Source organism: Berghia stephanieae, chromosome 6, assembly GCF_034508935.2.
Source record: "Berghia stephanieae isolate SIO BIC M18660-M18661 chromosome 6, UCSD_Bste_1.3, whole genome shotgun sequence".
Lineage (NCBI taxonomy): Eukaryota > Metazoa > Mollusca > Gastropoda > Nudibranchia > Aeolidiidae > Berghia > Berghia stephanieae.
The window spans coordinates 36,607,258-36,628,142 of NC_088365.1; the positions used below are offsets into that span (position 1 = coordinate 36,607,258).

Here is a 20,885-nt window from a genome sequence, read left to right on the forward strand (position 1 = left end):
AGTGCACTGTATAATCTTTTCCGGTGGACTGAATACACAGCTGTGTATTCAGTCCACTGGTGGACTGAAATCACAGTTCCTTATTATTATTATTATCATTATTATTATTATTGTCATTATTATCATCATCGTAATTATTAGCATTGTTGTTATCATCACCACCGTCACCATTATCAACGCTATTATTATTATGATAGTAATGATAGTGATAGTGATAATTATTATTGTTATTAATATTGCTACCGTTGTTACTTTCACTGACTGTCATCATCGTCGTCTCCATCACCGCCATAGCCACCACTGTTCACTGTTATTGTCACCATCGTCCTCATCATCATCATCAGCAGCAGCATCTTCATCATCATCATTATCATCGTCGTCAACATTAATATCATTATTACCTCTGGGACATTCTGTGGCAGAGTCTGAAACTTCACTGTTCAAATTAATACTCCAGCTCTATACATTGTACACTATTTTAGGAAATGGTATTATGTCAATGAATATGTTACCCTTGTTACATTATCATGTATATTTCCTGAAATAAACAATTATGTATGTATGTATGTATTTATGTATGTATGTGTTCAAGATGGCGGACAGGTCAGTCGGGTCTCTCGTAGTCTCTCGATCTACCGTCTCTTGTATCCATCATCCGTGGTAGCTGTCCTCGTAAACACAGACAATGTCTAGAAGAGTATAGGACTTGTGACAAGGATCAGATTTCTTGCCAAGTAGTGTATCAAAAGTGGTAAAATTCGACTAGACGTCGGACAGAATGGTTACAATGTTGTAAAACGTGTTGTGAATGGCGGAAATAGTGATTGTGATTTGTTTGACATTTCTAATTGGCTCCAGTATCAGCATGAACCGACCAGTAATTCTTCTTGGAATAAGTTTATACAACAAGAAGGTATGTTCAGACATACTATACAACCCATTAAAATTAAACCAACTTTTTGTCACTCCAACCCATCAAAATGGATAAAAATTTCATGAGACTGAGCACAGGTGTCAAAGTATGACATAAGACTAAGACATAATGGTGATTTTGTGGTTTTGAGGAAAATCTTTGACACTGCAAATTCAGCGGGAGATTATCGTCACTGCTTAATAGGTAAATAAGACACCAAACTTCACGTTTATTACCACACCTGATTTGAAAGTTACCGACTCAAAGAAAAATCAAGACCGTTTTTATTTTCAAGACCGCTTTTTCCCGATCTTGAGGAAATTGAAAAATTCAAGACCATTTCCCGAACCAGTGGGAACCCTGTACTGTAACACACTTTATAGTCACCTGGAACAACTACAAAAGACGTCAAACTTCTACGTTATGGCACAAGGGCTAGAGCTCAGGTGGTCGCTGGTTCGGATAAGTAAGTAAGGCTCAGCAGTGTGGCCTTTGCTTCGCGCCCGAAAGATAGGGGTGTTATGAAAGACGATACAAATACATGCACTGACGTAGAATCGAGTCTTCACAGTGAAAATGATACCGAATATCGCCCAACATTAGTGTGAAGTACGAATAGTGAACATACTATTATTTGTCCTTACGTACAGCAATGACGGTTGATGATATTCATCCGTAATAGTACGAATAGATCTATCCTTCAGTAAAAGTGTTGTCACCACAACCCCTCTAAGAGTTATCCCCCCCCCCCCTCTCCTCCACAAACATAAAATGAAAATAAATGTGCAAAACCTTCATCCTAATGTGAAACTGAATCAAACATACAATGAAAACCATTGAACCATAAACTACCAGTTTTGAAATTAAAACTTTATTTCCCAAAAATGTACCAAAATAATACATATAACAAAATGTTTCATTGAAACCTTAAATTTGGCCAGCCGAATAACATTACAACAGAAAATGTAAACATTAAAACACAAAGGATCTGCTAAAAGTGGTAAGATGACAACATTATAGTGAGTTATGAAGCAATGGTAGCACATTTTATGAACAATCAGGTTGCAATCAGGTTGAATAACATTGGATGAGATGTTGAATGAATGATTTTTTAAAAAACCACTAACATAAGTAATTTACAACACCAAACTATATGATAAAGAGAAAAGAAAATGAGATTACACATATTAAATTGACAATATTGAAAACAAATTACACTAAAATGAGTTGTGATGAATCATGTACAAATTGTGAGGATGTAATAAATCAGGTTGTATACTTCAAATTCAAAATTATATCAGACTTCTTTTTTTAAAAAGTTCACATCAGGTTGTATACTTCAAATTCAACAATATGACTTCTGGAAAAATAACAGAACACACAAAGTTCACAGAAGGACTTGACCAAGATGGCCATAGCCACTAATCCCTTGTCTCTCCTTCCTCGTCTTCCTCCTCAACACCGCGTACATAGAGGACATTGTTGCACCTGCAGAAAAACAAAAAGATAAGGACGGTAAGATTTTAGGACAAAAGACAAAAATTAAAGACTGGCATAATATAGGCTACGTGCTGCAAAGCCAAAATGCCAGTAAAACAGCAGATATATAGATACTATGGTAATGGTGGTACTAATTATACAAATTTTTCAAAAAGGAGGAAAGTGTATCTGCCCATTGGTCAAAGTCAAACCAAATACAGTGCAACACGAAAATCTTGAACTCTATGGGCTAAAAAGGAAATCTCGAACAAAATGGGCCTTTCCTTTCGCATTTGTTGATAAAACTGTTTTGCTTTATGTTTTGTACTGAATGGAAACAAGAACTGTCATCGCTTTCTATGTGGTCTTCAAATTATGTATTAGTTACTGTTTTAAGCGTGCATGTGCAAAGTACATATGAATGTGTGTGTGTGTGTGTAGGAGGAGGGATGTGTGAGCGAAGCATGTTTGACCAGTGTCTGTTTGTTTGTTTTTAAGGGTTTTACGGCGCTTGCAACACATTAAGGTCATATCAGCGCCAGTAAAAAGGAATAAAATGGGATAGTAAAAAGTTCCAGAATTACAATTAAAGCACACAAAAAAAAAGATGAGACAAAGGGGAATTGGTTCAAATAGGGAACAGAAGATTCCAAAAGCACACTATCAAAGTACATAGTTTGAGATCACCTAAAAGTCTCATCCAGACACAAGCACAGATGGAAGACACTAAGAGGAATACACTCAAATGTTTACATATAATAAAAATGTAAACTAAACATAATACAATGCATAACAGAGATGATTTACAAGGAAAAAAATATAATTTCCCAAAACAATACATTTGACTATTTCCCTCCCAGCCAAGGAACTCCGGCCAGGTCCAGGACAAAACTAAGTAATCTCATTCAAAGACAACGACAGGAAACAATTGGAAAATGGGTATGGGGGGGGGGGGGGGGGGGGGGGGGGGGGGGGATAGAAGACAGCATGTACCTCCCTGCCCACTATGGGAGGTCAGGTTCCCCACCCAGTGACCAGTGTCTGATGAACGCACCTGACCCTATGTGTACCCAGGGCAGAGTTGCAAATTCAGGAAACAAAAATTTACCAAACTTTTACATAAACACAATGATTGACCCCTGTCTAATCACTGAATCACTCCAGTAAAAAGACACTATGTACTTACATCTTTCTGTTTAGCAGGTTTGGGAAAATACAGCGCTTGCAACACATTTAGGTCATATCAGCACCAGTAAAAAGAAGAAAATGGAATAGTCAAACTATTCTACCTTCACAATAAAAGCACCCAAGAAAAAAGTAAAACAAAGGGGAATAGGTTCAAATAAGTACAGATGAAATTTCCATGAGCATACCATCAATGTACTTAGTTTGAGATCACCTTAAAGTCTCATCCAGACACCAGCAAAGGATCCCACCAAGAGGAACACACTCAAATATTTACAGAATACACATGGTTCCTACAGCAAATACATTTTTAAATTCAAGGATTAAAACAACAAATTATCCCTTCGACACCCAAGTTTCTCGGGATAACTAAACTCAAGGGTTTCAAGTTCACTTTTCTTCATCCTAGCTGAAGATATCAATGCATTTGATTGAACAACAAATTTTATTGTATTCAAATACTCTGCCTTTGCTGCCATTTTGTCAGTTTTTTTCTTTTGTTTCAATATCTGAAATGGTGATGTGGTGGTGGCTGTAGGGATAATGTGTTGGTGATTGCAGTAGTGATTTTAGGGATGGTGATGTAGTAGCAGTGGTAGGGACAGTGATGTGGTGGTTGTAGTTGTGCAGGGCTGCCAACTTAACATAACACCGCTTAGATCCAACAATACACCGTACAATTATAGAAGTTACGGAAAATCCAAATTTAGGCATCGTTATACAAGAAAACCTAAACTGTCAAGCACACATCAACAAAATAATAAATAAAGCAAATTCCACGCTAGGGTTATCAGACATTGCCAAGCAAACCTTAAAGAAACGGCCTACATAACACTTGTAAGATGAATCTTAGACCATTCCAGTTCATTTGGGACCCACACCAACAACGAGCTATTGAAGCTGTCCAGTGCCGCACTGCAAGAGTTGTCTTCAATGACTACAGCCCCCAACTTGGATGGACTCCCTCACAAGACAGACAGAAAAAATGACTAACTGATGTTCAAAATTACAAACAAAATGAGAGCCATCTAAAAAAAAAAAAAACAACCAGACACAACAAAATTCACGCTTTCAAAGAAAAACCCATTCAAAAACACTAAAATATAAAATATATAAACTCAAAACATCTTCAAATATTCATTTGCACCCCGCTCTTCCTGAATCATATGTGGGCACAACAGATTTAGAATTAGAAACCTTCAAGCGAAATTATCAAAATCCATCAGCTTAAACACCAAGAATGGCTGCTATATTCAACAACTCTCTCAGCCCCAATACAAATAGTCAAAATTGAGTCGACTTCAAGTAACATTCAGAATCAGATTGCCTGGTCTGGAATTTTTATTCTACAATCCGTAAATTCTTGTTATTTGTCTAGCCAATCCAGTCATTGCCAGACAGCCCTGCTTCCTCAATCATTGTGACGATGCAGTGTGTGTGCAATAATCAACTGGTGTCAATCAGTATGACTGGTCAGTTTATACTATCCGATAGGCGCCCAATCCCCATCACTTGGTATTGATGTCATAGGCGATGGCATACAGATGCTATTGTTTCCAAATAAGGAAAGAGTTCATGCAATAAAAAAAAATAACAGCAATCCAAAAAAAACAAAAAAACAAAAAAAATCCCATTAAAAAAACAAAAAAACAAAAACAAACAACAGTAAGCACAAGAAAAATCAAACCCCCATCAAAATAAATTTAAAATACATAAATAAAAACTGCTTTAATAAACCCCACATTTGCCAATGATGAAAGTGGTATAGTCCTATTGTTGCTTGCCGCAATGATAAACTTATCTCGCCAATATCTATGTATTTTGTTTTGCTGGGTGGCATTTACTCTGTTGTCCATCAACATTGGATAGTGACATGCAAATGACCATTTTGATCATGATTGAAGTAAACTAGAAAAAAAATCTTTTGGCTCAACCAGTTGTATGGAATGTTGTGCTTTTGGACTACAGAGTTTGTAAATCAATCATAATTTTAAAAAAAATAAGAACAATCGATTTCAGATTATTCTTTGGGTTTTAAGGCAATGTATTTTTCACTGCATTTTCCTAATTTTGACACATATTACTTTTCATTGTTTATACTTGGATAAAAAGTTGGCTTTCAGAAGAGAAACAGCAAATTTGTAATAAAACAGACAGGTATCAGGAAATAAGTTAGATCCAGAATATAAGAATACGCAAAACTTTCAAAATGAGATCACATTTTAATATATTCAGACCCAGTACTCTCAAAGACAAATACAACAATTGTATCTGAAAAACATTTTTAGGTCCCTTTACTAATACAATTAATTTGCCAAGCCGTCAATGTACTGAAATGATAATTCTTAGAACCACATATGTGACCCTCCGCCTCGAAACGGTATTAAGTCAGGTTTTTCAATTTTGGGATTTTGGTACCCAATCACAGCTTATTTTATGCTTTAAAATTTGATACCAAATTTATACAATTCTGATTGTTCATTGCCGAGATATGACCGTTTGAAGTAGGGAGAGTGTAAAAACCAAGTTTTGAGAAAATCGACTTTGAAGTGAGGCACCGTTTTCACGCACAGTCAAATCAATGGGCAAAGATAACTCCTTAGATACAGGCATCGAAAATTTGACGATAATAGTGAAATTTGGCATGAGCTTAGATTATACATTTGATAAAGTACCTACAAATTTTTGAAACAATCCAATTATTACTTTTGTAGTTATTCATTATTATGTAAGATGTTCGTAAAATAAATAAAACACCAAAAATTTTTTTTTTTAATGCCGACAACTTTATGACATTTCAAGAATTTTTCAAGAATTTTTTATATCTAAATAAAGAATCAATGAAATATGAATTATTAATGTGAAATTTTTGTCTTATTTAATAGAGAAAATGCGATTTCAAAATGCCAAAAGTTAAAGAAGGGTTTATAATTTCAAAGTACAGTTTTGAAACTACGTGAAGCTGGGTGGGCAGGGAAAGAATTATCAAGAAAGAGGATGAGAGAGGAAGAGAAAGAATGAGAGAGCAAAATACACACACACACACACACGTGAGGGAGAGAGAGAGAGAGAGAGAGAGAGAGAGAGAGAGAGAGAGAGAGAGAAAGAGAGAGAGAAAGAGAGAGAGAGAAATAGAGAGAGAGAGAGAGAGAGAGAGAGAGAGAGAGAGAGAGAGAGAGAGAGAGAGAGAGAGAGAGAGAGAGAGATAGAAAGAAATAGAGATAGAGAAAAAGAGGAGCGAGAGGGGGAGGGGAGAGAGACTGCTTGTGCAGAGGACGGCAGGTAAATAGCATAAAGATTGAAACCTGTAAAGTGTGTGTGTGTGTATGTGTGAAAGAAACAAAAGGGAGACAGACGGGGAGAGTGAGGTAGACATGAAGAAAGGGATGGAGGCGGAGCAAAGAATTGTAGGGATAGTTTAAGAAACATTTTGTTTCAAAGCAAGTCATAGTCAATCAACTGGAAACATATTGACCAATGAGATTGCAATTAAAGAAATGGGCTGGTCAAATCATTCATTGCATGGTTTCCATTTTGAGTCAGATGACAGCTTGAGGAGGAGGGGTGGGGCTTATTGTGTAGTGACTTACATGAAAACATGTTATTGAATCTCTCAAATTTTCCTTAGCGTTCACCCACATTGTTGATTGTCTAAAAAGACTCACCCTCTGAGAGAAAGTCAACTCTCGTTTTGAATGTGTCACTGATAGTTGCATTTTTAAACTTGAAATTTATATAACTTATCGTCAATATTTATGTTGAATTATTATGTTTTCATGAAGAAAAATGATTGTAGTTTCTGAAACAACCAAAAACTGAAATTTGATAATTTTGACCATTTCCACTTTAAAACCGGTTTTCTTCGTTTTCCAAATCCCGACTTAATACCGCTTCGAGGCAGAGGGTCACATATTTATAATTACAATTACAAATGTGGCATGGAAATGCAGCAAAATCAGCTTGCAGCATTGCAGTGTAATGTAAGTAAGTTCTAGTAAGTTACACAGCTGTGACAGAGCTTGGTTTAAAGCAAGTTCCCGTTTTGCAACGTTTTTCAAGGGTAGTAACTATTTAAGGAATTTGCTCATTTAATCGTATCATGGGTTTCCCCTTAAATGGAGTTGTTGAAGAAATGCCATCTTGGTAACCATTTTTAAAATTATTTTTTTGGGGTGTATTTTAAAAATATTTTTGGGGGTTTTCGTTTTCCATTCAAAATTGTTGAAAGGAGTTGAGTTTAGGATGCCGTGTTTTTTTACATATCTCCGTCTTGATCAACTCTTTTTTCTTGACTTCACATAGTATTTTGATTTTAAACTCAAACGTGTAAGCACAGTGCTTTCTTTTAGACATATTTTAGTAAAATGTACAGCTAAAATAAGATCGAAAGTTCTTGTGCGATAATTGATAATGAATGACGCGCAGCTACTCAGAGGTGAAGTGAAATGGAAATAAAAAGGAGTGTCAATGCTAAGCTGTCTACTACAGACCCCTCTTTTGTTGAAAAGCCATTAGGTTGAAAGGCCCAATTACATAGACCCTCCCCCTCCCCTTTAGCCCATCACACACACATTTAAACTAAGTGGAAATGAAATGGCATGTCAATGGTAAGTTGGCTAACCGCCCCCTTCCCCCCCCCCCATATTGCCATGTTGAAAATTTGTCAGTTCCAAAGCATCAACACATGAGCGAGAACATCTCACTTACGTGATTCTACACCCCAACTCTCTCTCTCTTTCCTAATTTTTCGCCTGCCAGTCACCCGTTGTCTTCCTTTTTCAGTCTGCGCGATTGTGGTGTTGGCCAAGCCCAAGTGCAGCGATTGAAGTGTTTGCCTACCCCCCCCCCCCCTCCCCATTCCACCCCTCACCCTCATCTTATACTTACGCGCTTTGTTTAATATCGCCGGACATTATTACGTGTGGCCACCTTCCCGAATTTTTGAAGAAAAATAGAGAAAGAGAAAAAGGGAAGGTGCTCTCAAGTTGTTTCGGTTTAAAGAAAGTCCTGCTTAGAAGTATTTCGGTTCATCGTAAGAATTAGTACAAAGATAATGAAGAAACTAGTACAATTTATTAAATTCTTTGCGGTTTAAGGTATTTTTCGGTTTAGCTTCTTTCGTTTTAAGTAATTTTACTGTAAAAAACATCTCATTTCAACCACAACACCAAAGGTTATTACCTGATAAGTACTTCCCCAAGATTGCCAGCAAGTTGACTGTCAATGTACTCCTCTGTATTGGCCAGCTGGAAAAAGAAAAGAATGATGTCAAAACAAGTTGCAAAGTACTACAGTTTAAGCCAGTCTAACGGGAAAACATCTTATTTGGAACTATATGTCTGTGTTCTCTACTCTGAACTTACCTAAAAGTCCCATTTAGGCACATGCAAAGGGTCCTGCTATGACAGCTACAGTCAAATGTATACAAAGTACAACATATTCAAAACTAAAAAAGCACATAGCTGCCAACTTTTCAAAATGCAAAAACGTATTATTATACACGGTGCGGCACGAACGCCCGATTCATGTCTTAAAATGGCATATTTATTAATGTACTTAAGTACTAGAATGGTCAGAACTGTAATACTAAGAGAAGCTTACCTTTATCATCATACTGGGTAGGCATAAGTGATGGGGAGGTGGTGACAGAAGCAGATTACTGAGGCTAATTTTACTAATTTTTATCAGATTTTCTTCTTTATTTTTCTTTTTCTGGATTGGCCAAATCGTACAAAGTACGATTTTATCGTACTGGTTGGCAGCTATGAAAGCATATAAAGAGATGATTTACAAGGAAACAAAATCTCTCAAAAAAGGAACTATCCACTCAACTGTTCCCCTCACAGCTAAGGATCCCCACCTGGACCAGAACAAATTTCGAAGAAAAAAAAAAAAAATAAGCATTATAAAATGCAATATCCACTAAACTGCCTACTTGAAATTTCAAAAATTCATAGTTCCCAAAGGAAAAAAAGAAAAATTCATTTTAAATAGCTTTAGAAATAAACAATTTGCTCTCAGCAGACCTACCAACCTTCCCAGAATGAAAAGTGTATTCTATGATCCTAAAAAGTGTATTTTTTAGCAAAAAAGTGTATTTTGACCGCATGTGTGGAAAATAAAAGTGCGGAAAATACTAAAATTTATATAAAAGCTAACATCAAACCCAAATAAAATATAAACTCTGATCTTCATCATTCAAACATTCGTTTGCAGCAATCACTAGTGATTACAAAATTATCGGTTTATCGAGAAACTAAAACTTAATGACCATTTTAAATCAGTATAAAGCTCAGAAATTGCAATATCTAATTGAAACACTCAAAGAAATGACCAAAAGACCCCAAATATGTTGGTAGTATTAGTGTTAGTGCCTGAAGAAGAGGAGGTGGTGGTTGTAGCGATGGTGCTCTAGTGATGGAAGAAGTGATGTGGTGGCGGTGGTTGTGGCAGTGACAATATTGTGATGGTGGTTGTAACCTTGGTGATGCAATGGTGGTGAAGGTTTGAGATGATGATGCTGATGTCCCAAATGAAGTTGTGATGGTTATATACATCTGCCAGCCCAGTAAATGAGTTGAAGGTTTTGAGATAACATATTTGTGAGAGTGGTCTTCAATCTAATAGATAATTTGCAGCAATGACAACACAATTTCCATGTCTCTCTTTATCTCTCTTTCCCTTTTTTTATAGCATTTACTACTACTCCTACTACAACAATTCCTACAACCACTACTAGACTAGTACTATTACCACTACTACTTCTACTCCTACCACTACATACTAATACTATTACTGTTGGTCAAATGATGGGAAATTCACACATATCACAGACAAGTTAAATACTTGTAGAGGATTCATTTTGAACCTTTTGTCCCTAAAGCAGCTCAGTTGGTAATGAAAAAAAAAAAAAAATCACTCGTGTAAAATAATAAATCTTAAAAAAAAAATTTTTTTTTTAAAATCATTAAATTTTTAAAAACAAAATAAGAGTAATTTTAGCAATTATAAAGGGAAACAATCCATTTATGTTTAAGCTTATCAGCAATAGTTTTAATTGAGAGCTTCATTGCCAAAGATATTAAATTTAATTTTCACTTACAATTTTCTATTTAACAAGCGGTAAAAGCTTAAATGTGGCCTGAGGCCATTTAAAGTATAAAATAAGCTTAAATGCAAATCCTCAAAAAGTTGAGAAAAATGGTGAAAACCGGCAATATATAATATAACTAACTGAAATGATAACAATAGTACTAACTGTGATGCATCATTTAGAAACACGGTCAACAATTGATGTATGGCATGTCATTTTCAACATCATTCATGATTGAGAAAATAAAATAAAATATTACAACAAAAATCGTACTAGACAATCGTATCTACATATAGGAGTCCAAAAATCGTACTAAAATACGATTAATCGTACCGGTTGGCAGGTCTGTCTCAGCATGGTCTAAAAATGCTCCAAAGTCATGATGCTAAATTTATTTAACAAGATTTATTTAGTCAAAGAAACCTATGCAGCTCTGTAGCTGGGGCCACAAATTCGTATTTCTACGGCAGGTCTGCATTAAAAGTGCACAAAGTGCATTACATGTCCAACCATTCGTTTAGATTAGAAGCCATCATTGTGACTGTCTTCAAATAATGACAAATAAAAGACAGCCTCTTTAATTACATAACTACTAATATAACCAAAATTCTTCAAGATGCCAGGAGCACGTCCCCTGTTACTAAATGACCAGCTTTAGTGCCGGCACACTTGAATTATTTTGTAACGTTTTCCCAAAATGAGAAAAAACTCAAAACTGGAAAAATAATGAAAGAATCCAATTGGCTTAACTTAGAAAAGGACCAGTACACAAGCACAAATGTAAAATAAATGAAATAACTTAGGATGTTTACAAAATAATTGCTGCCAACCTGGTACATTTGAGATATGGCTAAAATGTGGGATATTGCTATTTTAATCACCAAAGTTTTACAGCAATGTGTTTTTATAATGAAAACAATTTAGTACTATGGGGAAACTCTAAATTCTTGGAAATTCCTTCCTTTATATTTTGAAAAGATAAACACACCTAAAATGGTGTATACTTATTTATCTTTGAGAAATTAGCCTTCCTTGACTGGGGATCGAACCTCAGACCTCCTAATTACGGGTCAGATGTGCTACCATTACACCAGAGGTTCCAGATAGGACAATTTAAATTTCTATATTCTTCACAAGGGTATGCGTTTTACACCGTGAATCCTTGCTTGCATCGCACAACGACAACACAATCATTAAACATGATCAAATGAGGGTTAAGACATTTGAGTAGCCCCATTTTTAGTTTTGAAAATATCAAATCAAGAAAAAAAATACCTGAAGATTCATGTATCCATCGACAGACACAAGATAGCCCTTGTACTCCATTCCCCATTTCAGCTTCACCATGACTGGTTTCCCCGTAAGCCCATTCAAGAAGGGCTTGGGGTTCATCGGCAGCGTCTACAAAACAAGAAAAGAATAATTTATACGACCAATCTAGCCTCCTCTTTAAAAAAAAAACCCACAAAAAACGTGTTTAGATAGAAGTCATACCAGTTACATACAGTACAGGTAAAAAAGAAAAAATTAAATACAAAGCAACCCCTGGATAATGACATTGCCCAGGACCAAATCAAAATGTTTCTTAGAAAGTTGAAAGATGCTAGTTTTTGAAACAGAGGTAGGTTTTAAAAAAAAATCTTTATATTTTACGTGAATGCAAGCTCAAGGCGAGTTGGACGCTCAGCGGAGGTTGGTAGGCCAAAGGCCCACCTCTAGGCACTTTGGTAAACGTCCATTTGGCCCTCCAGCAGGGAGCCGATAAATGGCCTAATGGCTGTGACCCGATTTTTTGGACTTTTGAGTGATGGGTCTCAGAAAAAGTTCCATAGATTTTTTATTTATGGATGGATTTTAATGATTGATGTCTTATTTTCTTCAGGAGAAATTACTCTATCGTTTGGTGTAGTTTATTTTAAAATCAATGACAATTTAGTATAACTTTTGATTATGGATAAAATAGGGTATAATTTAGCTTTGGATAATTAAAAGATTAGAACTTGGTAAATCAAAATTTCATGCTGGCACGTTTATTTAACATCTTTACTTTTTTATAAAATTAAATTCAGGGCAAAGTTGTATACCGCATCCATGAAATTCGTTCCAGTAAAATTCTTACTCAAATCTTAGCGGCCATTTTAGACCAGTTTTGAAATACAAATGGTGGTTACTACCGGAAATGCAACAATTTTCAGGTCACAAAGTCCGTCAGTAAATAACAAAGGCAAATAGAAGACCATTTTTCAGCCTTTAAATAGGGAGTTTAATAGAAATTCTAAATGTACCTCACACACTTGAAACCAATATCATATGAAAGAGCTGGCAACACAGATTACAAAACAGTTTGAATTTTGTTTCTATCTTGATTAGAAATGTAGTTACGGCAGTTCAAAGTCTGAAATTTCAGACCGATTTTTACCCCAAAATTACCATTGCAAAGTTGTGACCGAAAACGCGTGATGTTAATAAAAAATGGTTAAAACAGTCAATATGGAGTTCTTATCATATATTGTATACCAAAATGTTCGTCTTATCGAGGACAATGCATTTACATTAATAAAGAGGAAGATAAACATTTCAAATTAACACATTATTACATAATATGACGCAAATGTTACATAATCAAAAACTCGGCTAGACGTAAGAAACAATTTGCTCTATCACTTTTGGATTTATCCCCAATATCTCACTGAAACAATTGCAAATAATTACCCTCTTTTAATTAATACATAGAGAATAAAAAAGGGTTTGAGAGTATTTAAATGAAAAGATATAAACATGTTGTGTAATGACATAATGAGTTTATTTCTACCTATGGCAATTTAATTGCATATAAATAAAATGGTAGATTGAAAAAGTTCAAATAAATTGAAACAGATTCCCTATTATAATTAGAAGGAAAGTTCTGGCTTTTAATACTTTAAAAAATTCTGCTGAACCACTTTGGGTTTATTGCTATTACATCATTTGAACTGACAATTAATATAATTTTATCCCCCCCCCCCCCTCCCCTCCCCCTTCTCTCTCAATGTAAGGGGGTGTCAAAACTAATAGAACTTCTTACCATAATAATTATTAAGGCTAAGGCCTTTAAAATATGGATACAAATGATAAACATATCTAAACATATGGGAAAGAAACTTGATGACTTGATTTTCAAAGTATAATAAAATAAAATTAAAGCAATTGGTATTTTTAAAATATCGATATTATTAATATCGGATTTCACAAAGAGAAGAAATATACGAACTTTTAAAACAAAAACTATAAAATGCCTATAAATAAAGTTGGAAAGTATGTATTCAAAATAAAAACATAGTAAATAATAGTACTGAAAATATTATGGACTAAATTTAACATAATACATAGCTAAATCTAAAATATCGATATGAATATCGATATCGTCCGGCAGCCATGATGAGAAGATAATGTAAACAGGGCATTTCGGCGCAGAGTTAAAAGGTGTCTGCGCATCGATATAGAGCCCTGAAATTTGGCATGAATAAAGTTTAGATGTTATTCTAAAAACAAGCGTTTAAATTTTAAAAACACACGCGGTAAATAAAAAAATAAATGCATTTGAAAATTGCCAAATTTTAACTTCATATAACTTCTGGAATTATTAATGGATTTTTCCTTAATTGGCACCATTTAAAAGGAATTTGAAAGACGAAAATAATGATACCAAAATATCTGCTATATTCCTCTTTATAACGAAGTTATGCATCTTTAATGAACCCCCCAAAACGCGAACGGCAATTTCCAGTCACAACTTTCCTATGGGCGAGTTGGGTCAAAATTTGACTGCCACTGCTGCTGCTCACTAAACTGCCTACTTTAAACTAACATAACTTTTTTTCTGCTCATCTGATTTTCACAATTTTGGTATCATTAGAATCGTGTTGAAAAGCACTTTAAAATGATATAGGTTTCATTGAGCTCAATCCAATTTGAATTTTTTACCAAAGTACCTACCACCTCTCTAGTAAACAACGAAATTTCGTATTGAGTCTCAACGGGTCAGATTAGGCCGGTATTTTTTAATGAACTTAACTGAAAAATCAAAATGTATCTTAGAAATTAGAAGGTTGAAAGACGCTAGCTTTTGAAACAGGGGTAAGTTTAAAAAACATTTCTCTTTAAGGTTTAACGTGAAGGCATGCTCGAGGCGAATTGGCATTGGGCTTTTCATAAGGCCTTGGTGGTTAACCTCTCTAGCAGATAGGTTGGTTGGATAAAAGGGCACTTTAATTTAAAGTTCCCCATCATCCTCCTCCACCAACATAGTGCCTTCGGAAGGTCTCACTCCCAATAATCGTTCATCATTATTATTGACAGACATCAGCAATAATCACGGCGTTCTGTGAATGAGAATGTCATGGCCATGATCACACGAACCTGACCTAGAGCTCGCCTGGCCGTTCGACAGCCTACATTAGGGGAGCCGTGAACCAAGCCTGGCCCTACCAGACAGTCGAAATAAGAGCATCACAACAAAATACAATTTTTACTTACGGCTGCCATTGTTGATTTCCTTTTTTTAAAAATAAATCACACTCCTGTGATCTTTTTTAACCAAAATTATGCGGCAAACGGCCGGAAAGAACAATAAACGTGAGTTTTGTTTTGTGTATGGGCATTATAGTGTACTCGACTACAACTCAAATTTTACAGACGACCGCTGATACCTAGAAGGAAGAATACCTGGATACCTCTATACAGAACTTTTAGACTTGGTGTAGTCTCCTTCGCTCCTCCTCATCTATTAATGATTGGACCAATTTTTATAATTGAACTTGTTTCCTAGGATGTTGTTTATCTCCAACTCTGCTTTGAATTTATTCAATTTTTTTTTGCTGATACTGTGGTTTCTTGCAGTTTATTCCAGTTATTTACAATTCTAGATGAAAAAAAGTTCCTTCTTTCATTTGTTTTAAAACGTTCTTTTTCCAGTTTCTTGCTGTTTCCTCGTGTCTGAATGTTCTTGTTTGGTTTAAGAAATCCTGCCTCTACCCCATCTATTCCCTTTACTATTTTGTATGTTTGGATCATATCTCCTCTTCTTCTCCTGTAATCTAAGGTTGGGAGATTTAATTCTTTCAATCTCTCACAGTTGGTTTTGTCTTTCAGGTGTGTGATAAGTTTTGTTGCTCTCCTTTGCACTCTTTCCAAACAGTCTTTGTCTCCCTCAAACTTCGGATACCATATGCAGTTGGCATATTCCAGCTTTGATCTAACCATAGTCTTGTAGATGGTAGTCATGTGTTTTGTTTTCAGATTCTTGAAATTTCTTTTCACTATTCCGAGTGTTTTACCAGCCTTAGATTGAACATCTTGAATTTGCTTCTTGAAGTTTAGCTTCCTATCAATAAATACTCCTAGGTCTTTTTCCTCATTGGATTTCTGCAGGGGTTTTTCTTTCATTATATAGTTTGCTTCTCTGTTTTTTTCCTAGGTGAAGAACTGCACATTTATCTACAAAGAAAAGAAAACGAAAATTTCAGAAAGACAGAGAAGAAAAAGCAAAACATAATGTGATGCATTTCTGTCGGAGTTTTTTCTGATTTTTTATTTTTGAATGCCTCCAATTAATCTGTGGTTGACACCGACGTAATATGTTCACCTAGATTGACACTTTTTATTTGTATATTTGTGACCCATCGCCCCAAATTGTTATCATGACAGTTTGATTTAAATGAGACTGCATTTGTTGTCAATATATGAAAATCGGACTACCTTTATATTATGTTTCATTGACGACGATGAATTCTAACTTCTTAAACGTAAGGTGCCCAGAATCGATCATTATCACTTAAAAGTCATTTAAAGCATCTGATTCACTTAGGCTCAATACCGAATTGAGGTGGTGGAGCACATTTGGTCACAAAATCATTTCTATATATCTTCTAATATAATTGTTCATGTTTATCTCTGAATTCCGCGTGAGGAATTCAAATCGATAATCTATACCCCTCATTCTGGGTGGGATTCTTCACCTCCCATAGTGGGCAGGAAGGTGTGTCTTTTATACCCCTATCCTATTTTCCAACATGCTCTCCATCTTTGTCGTGGAATGAGATTGAATGTGTAATGTAACCATATGAGTGTATTCCTCTTAGTGGGATCCTGAGCATGTGTCTGGATGAGACTTTTAGGTGATCTCAAACTGTGCATTGATGGTATGCTCTTGGAATCCACATCTGTTCCCTATTTGAACCATCTCACATTTGTCTTACTTTTTCTTGGGTGCTTTATTTGTAAATCTATAATCTTTTGACTACCCTATTTTCTTCCTTTTTACTGGCGCTGATATTACCTAAATGTGTTGCAAGCGCCGTAAAACTCTTAAAAACAAACAGGAACATTGAAAAGACAGGAACTCTGTTTTATGGCGCAATGATATTATTTTCTTTTCGAGACAATGCTATTACCGGCCAGGTTCTCATTTCACACCCGATCATGAGAAAATGAAGGTAAAAAACCCTTTAGAAGAATTCAATAATGAGTGCCCCGCGGCTGGATTTGAATCTTAGACCTACATGTCAGCGGCGTGGCGTATTGACGGCGTATGGTGGTGCCATGATTAGAAGAAGAAAAAAAATTCTAAAACAGTGAACACGGTTAAGAGGAGAGAGCACATGTTAAAAACTCTCTTTTTTGGAAGGGTGGGGGGAGGGTCGATGGTTTCTACGAGTGGACAAACTCACAAAAACAAATAATTCATGAAAACATCAAGCCACAACACTGAGATACAAGTCCCGTTTGAAAAGGTCTTTGTAATTATTCTTTGTCCACCATTTAAAGGATTGGTTTTGGTCGATAATGCAATCAATATGTGATAAATGTAAATCAAAAGAGAAAAAAAAAAACTATGACAGAAATTACTTACTTTTAGTACTTGTAAAGAAAATCTGCACGGCGATGTTTCATCTCTGCAAATCTTTTTATAATGTGTTTATTGAAATTTGGAATGGCATCTATTTCAGCTTTGTGAATTGACAGAATCATTAACGAATTTAACCGCTCTGTGTTTCATTGAATTTCGCAAGAAATTTTTCACTCTTTTAAGGGTGCTAAAACAACGTTCAGGAGGTTAAGAATTACGATGGAAGTGGTTAAGGTCACTATAGCCTATAGATGTCCATGATTTGTCAGTGTTTGTTGTATATGTAAAAAGTAGACAATAAAAACAAAAGAAACGTTTTTTTTTTCTAAACTAACTATGAGCCATTCATGCCTGTCATACCATGTGACTAAAAAAGAGCGTTTTCGAGATTTCCACACCTGTGTTAATTCAAAATCAGTTGGTTGGTGAGGAACTAGTCTTTTTATTTCTAATTTGTCATCTAGTGTCAATCTCCCAAACAGTCGGTGAAGTAAAGAGTCAACTTGATTCATTGCAATTCATTGTTTAACAAACAAAACTTCAAAGTATATCTCAAATAATGGAAATCAGTGGACTACGATTAATGATTGCACAAATAAAAGGTAGATTCAGATCTTAAAGCATCGCAAAGAAAAAATCACTCCACTTAATGACACAAATACACACGCACAAACAAACAAACAAACACACACACACACACAAACACAAATAAACACTCATACACACGTAACCATCAACTCGGCACTACAAGCAAGAAAAATGTTGGTAAATTCGTCCACAATGCTTCGTTGCAAAGAATTACTTTATTCAATAATCGTGAAAAAGAGTTGGGGGGGGGGTGATATGTCATATTTTAAAGTTTTATGTTGTCTTTCTTTGCTGCTTACAAATAAACTTGACAATGATCAGTGTTTTTGACAGTTAATGTAATATTTTGGATGGCCGAAGTTACCCTAATTTGGCGCATCCCCCGTCCAACGGTGGAGCTCTCAGATCCTGGCACAAGTCGAGGGGTTTTCCGCTATTTGAAGATAGTATAATTCGACCCAGTTTCTCGCTCAATCAGCTGTAGCGATACTAATGGATAGAGCATTAACCGGAGCTTGGATTGCTTTGCACCACGGTGTTTGATTTAGTCACTACTTCGCGCAGTGATGTCACCAACACACGAGTCGACGCAGTGCGTGATTCGGAATCTTGAATAGAGTGGAGACTAAAAAGGCAGTATGTTGTTGGCGAGTTGGCGAAAGACAGTGGAGTTAAAATTTCTGTTTTATTTTTAATTAAATTATGCTGTTAATGATTTTTAAAAGATTGGTACGGTGCCTGGCACCATTCGATCCAATGGCCCCACGCCACTGCTACATGTCACTAACGAGGCATACCACGAGACCTCATTCATTCAATCCTTTACATTCCAAGAGCATACCATCAACCCCATCAATGCCCAGTTGAACATAGGGCTTCAAAGTACATCTCCACTGTATTCTGTTCTTTGTCTTCTTTATCTTCCCCCCCCCCCCCCCCCCAAATAAAAAAAAAATAAAAATAAAAATTCCAGCCAACGTCACCTCTTCCTCACAAGACCTTCTCCGTGTTTTCTTTGGCATCACAACCTTCCTTTTCCCCTGAGTGTCCCAGTTCACAGCTTATCGGTTTTCGGAAAGTGTGACCAATACGACACTCAAAGCGCTCGGATTGATTCTGTACTCATTTTTAAGGGGATCGACAATTTCAATTTTATTTGTAAAATCGCCCAGCACAATCGTACTCACAACGATCTACCGGAGAACGCATGCGTGCAAAAGATACTTGATTCCATACATATTAATCTGATATATTATTAGATTATTAATTGGCACTGGTAAAGGACGAGCGGTCCCTGTCACCATTTTGCTTTGTTTTCACAGAGACTGAGCTGCCACATTGGCTTGTAGTCTGGAGTCGGGGGTGTTGTCGCGTTAGCCTGACACTGAAACTCAAAAAGACTGACATTTTGACGTCATTATTTGGTTTTTGCACCGCCTAGTGAGTTGTCGTTAGTAGTGCTCATGGAAACAAGTGGTCCCATTGGTTGAACTATTGAATACAGCTCACGATTTGTCTTTTGTGGCCAAAGACTGGCATTTTGACGTCATTTTTTGTTCAGTGTCTGGCTAGAAACTTACCAAAAAGAGGGGGAAAAAAGAAGAAAAAAAGAGAGAGAGAGATAGATGGAGAGAGAGAGAGAGAGAGAGAGAGAGAGAGAGAGAGAGAGAGAGAGAGAGAGAGAGAGGGGTTATTTTTTTATCTTTGTTGTTGTTGTTTACAATCTTCTTCTTTATCATCTGACAGAGTGGTATCGGGGTTAAGGTAAATTAAGGTAAAAAAAAATTCTTGTTCCCCTTTCTTTCTTTCTTTTTTCTTTTTTTTTCTTTATCTGTCACAGTGGTATCAGTATCGGGTTTAAGGTAAGATTATTATTTTTTAATCACAAACATGGCACGTGTAAAATAGATAAATGGCAACACTATTTTAAAACAAAATTGGCTATATTATTTTTTGGTTGCTGGAAATAATTCAGGTACAGAAAATTTTTTAGACTTCGAACACTTAAACCATCTGGCCTCAGTATCTATGTAAACAAAATAATATGGCGACAGGGACCCCTCTCCTTTACCAATGCCCATTAATCACAGTTGCTTTCATCAAAATCTGTGAGCAAAATTATTATACAGCGCGATTTTTAATCTATATGGTTTTCATTAGTATTGTGTGCAGAGTTTTAACAAGTTTACAATGTAATACCTTACAATATGTGGATGATCCTCGACATCATTGGAGGTTTCCACAAGAAGAAGATTTATTTCACGGATGTTTAAAATCTAATATTTATGGATTTATCTAGTATTGTTTTGTGTGTGTGTGTGTGTGTGTGTGTGTGTGTGTGCGCGCGCGCGCGCGCGCTACAATCGCTATTACTTTTGAAATAATTGGAGACACATTCAAACTACCGTTTTGGCATTTGGTGGTATAAATTTGTTATTTCTACTTCAAATTTTCTATTTTTAATCTACCTACATCAAAACAGTGATTCATAATATAAAACAATAATCCTAATATTTTTATTTTAATAAATTTACATAATTTTTCATGATCTGATATTGCTTTCACATTTTACATTCTTTTTAGTTGTTGTTGGCATTCTTGCTTAAAGCGTAAATAGCTTCTGGCATACGAATATATCCAAATCGAAAGAAGGAATTCAGAGTGTTGACAGGGTTGCCATTTTGGCCCTTTTTGGGGCCAAATCCGAGATTTTTGGCCCTTTTCAAACACAGTTGGCCCCC

General features: G+C 35.8%; 1 protein-coding gene across 2 annotated transcripts; it reads right to left on the reverse strand.

Moving 5' to 3' along the window:
• Window positions 1-1,762: 1,762 nt before the first annotated feature.
• Window positions 1,763-19,181, reverse strand: LOC144974971 (small nuclear ribonucleoprotein F). 2 transcript variants are annotated; one of them, XM_078918545.1, is made up of 4 exons: window positions 19,128-19,181; window positions 11,946-12,071; window positions 8,759-8,823; window positions 1,763-2,401 (listed from the first exon to the last, which is right to left on the reverse strand). In XM_078918545.1, exons 1-4 carry the CDS (start codon window positions 19,164-19,166, stop codon window positions 2,335-2,337), a joined length of 297 nt encoding a protein of 98 aa, XP_078774671.1. In that variant the 5' UTR covers window positions 19,167-19,181; the 3' UTR covers window positions 1,763-2,334. The 2 variants fall into 2 exon arrangements, with proteins under 2 accessions (XP_078774671.1, XP_078774672.1); XM_078918546.1 differs by lacking the exon at window positions 19,128-19,181 and adding an exon at window positions 15,186-15,344.
• Window positions 19,182-20,885: the final 1,704 nt, after the last annotated feature.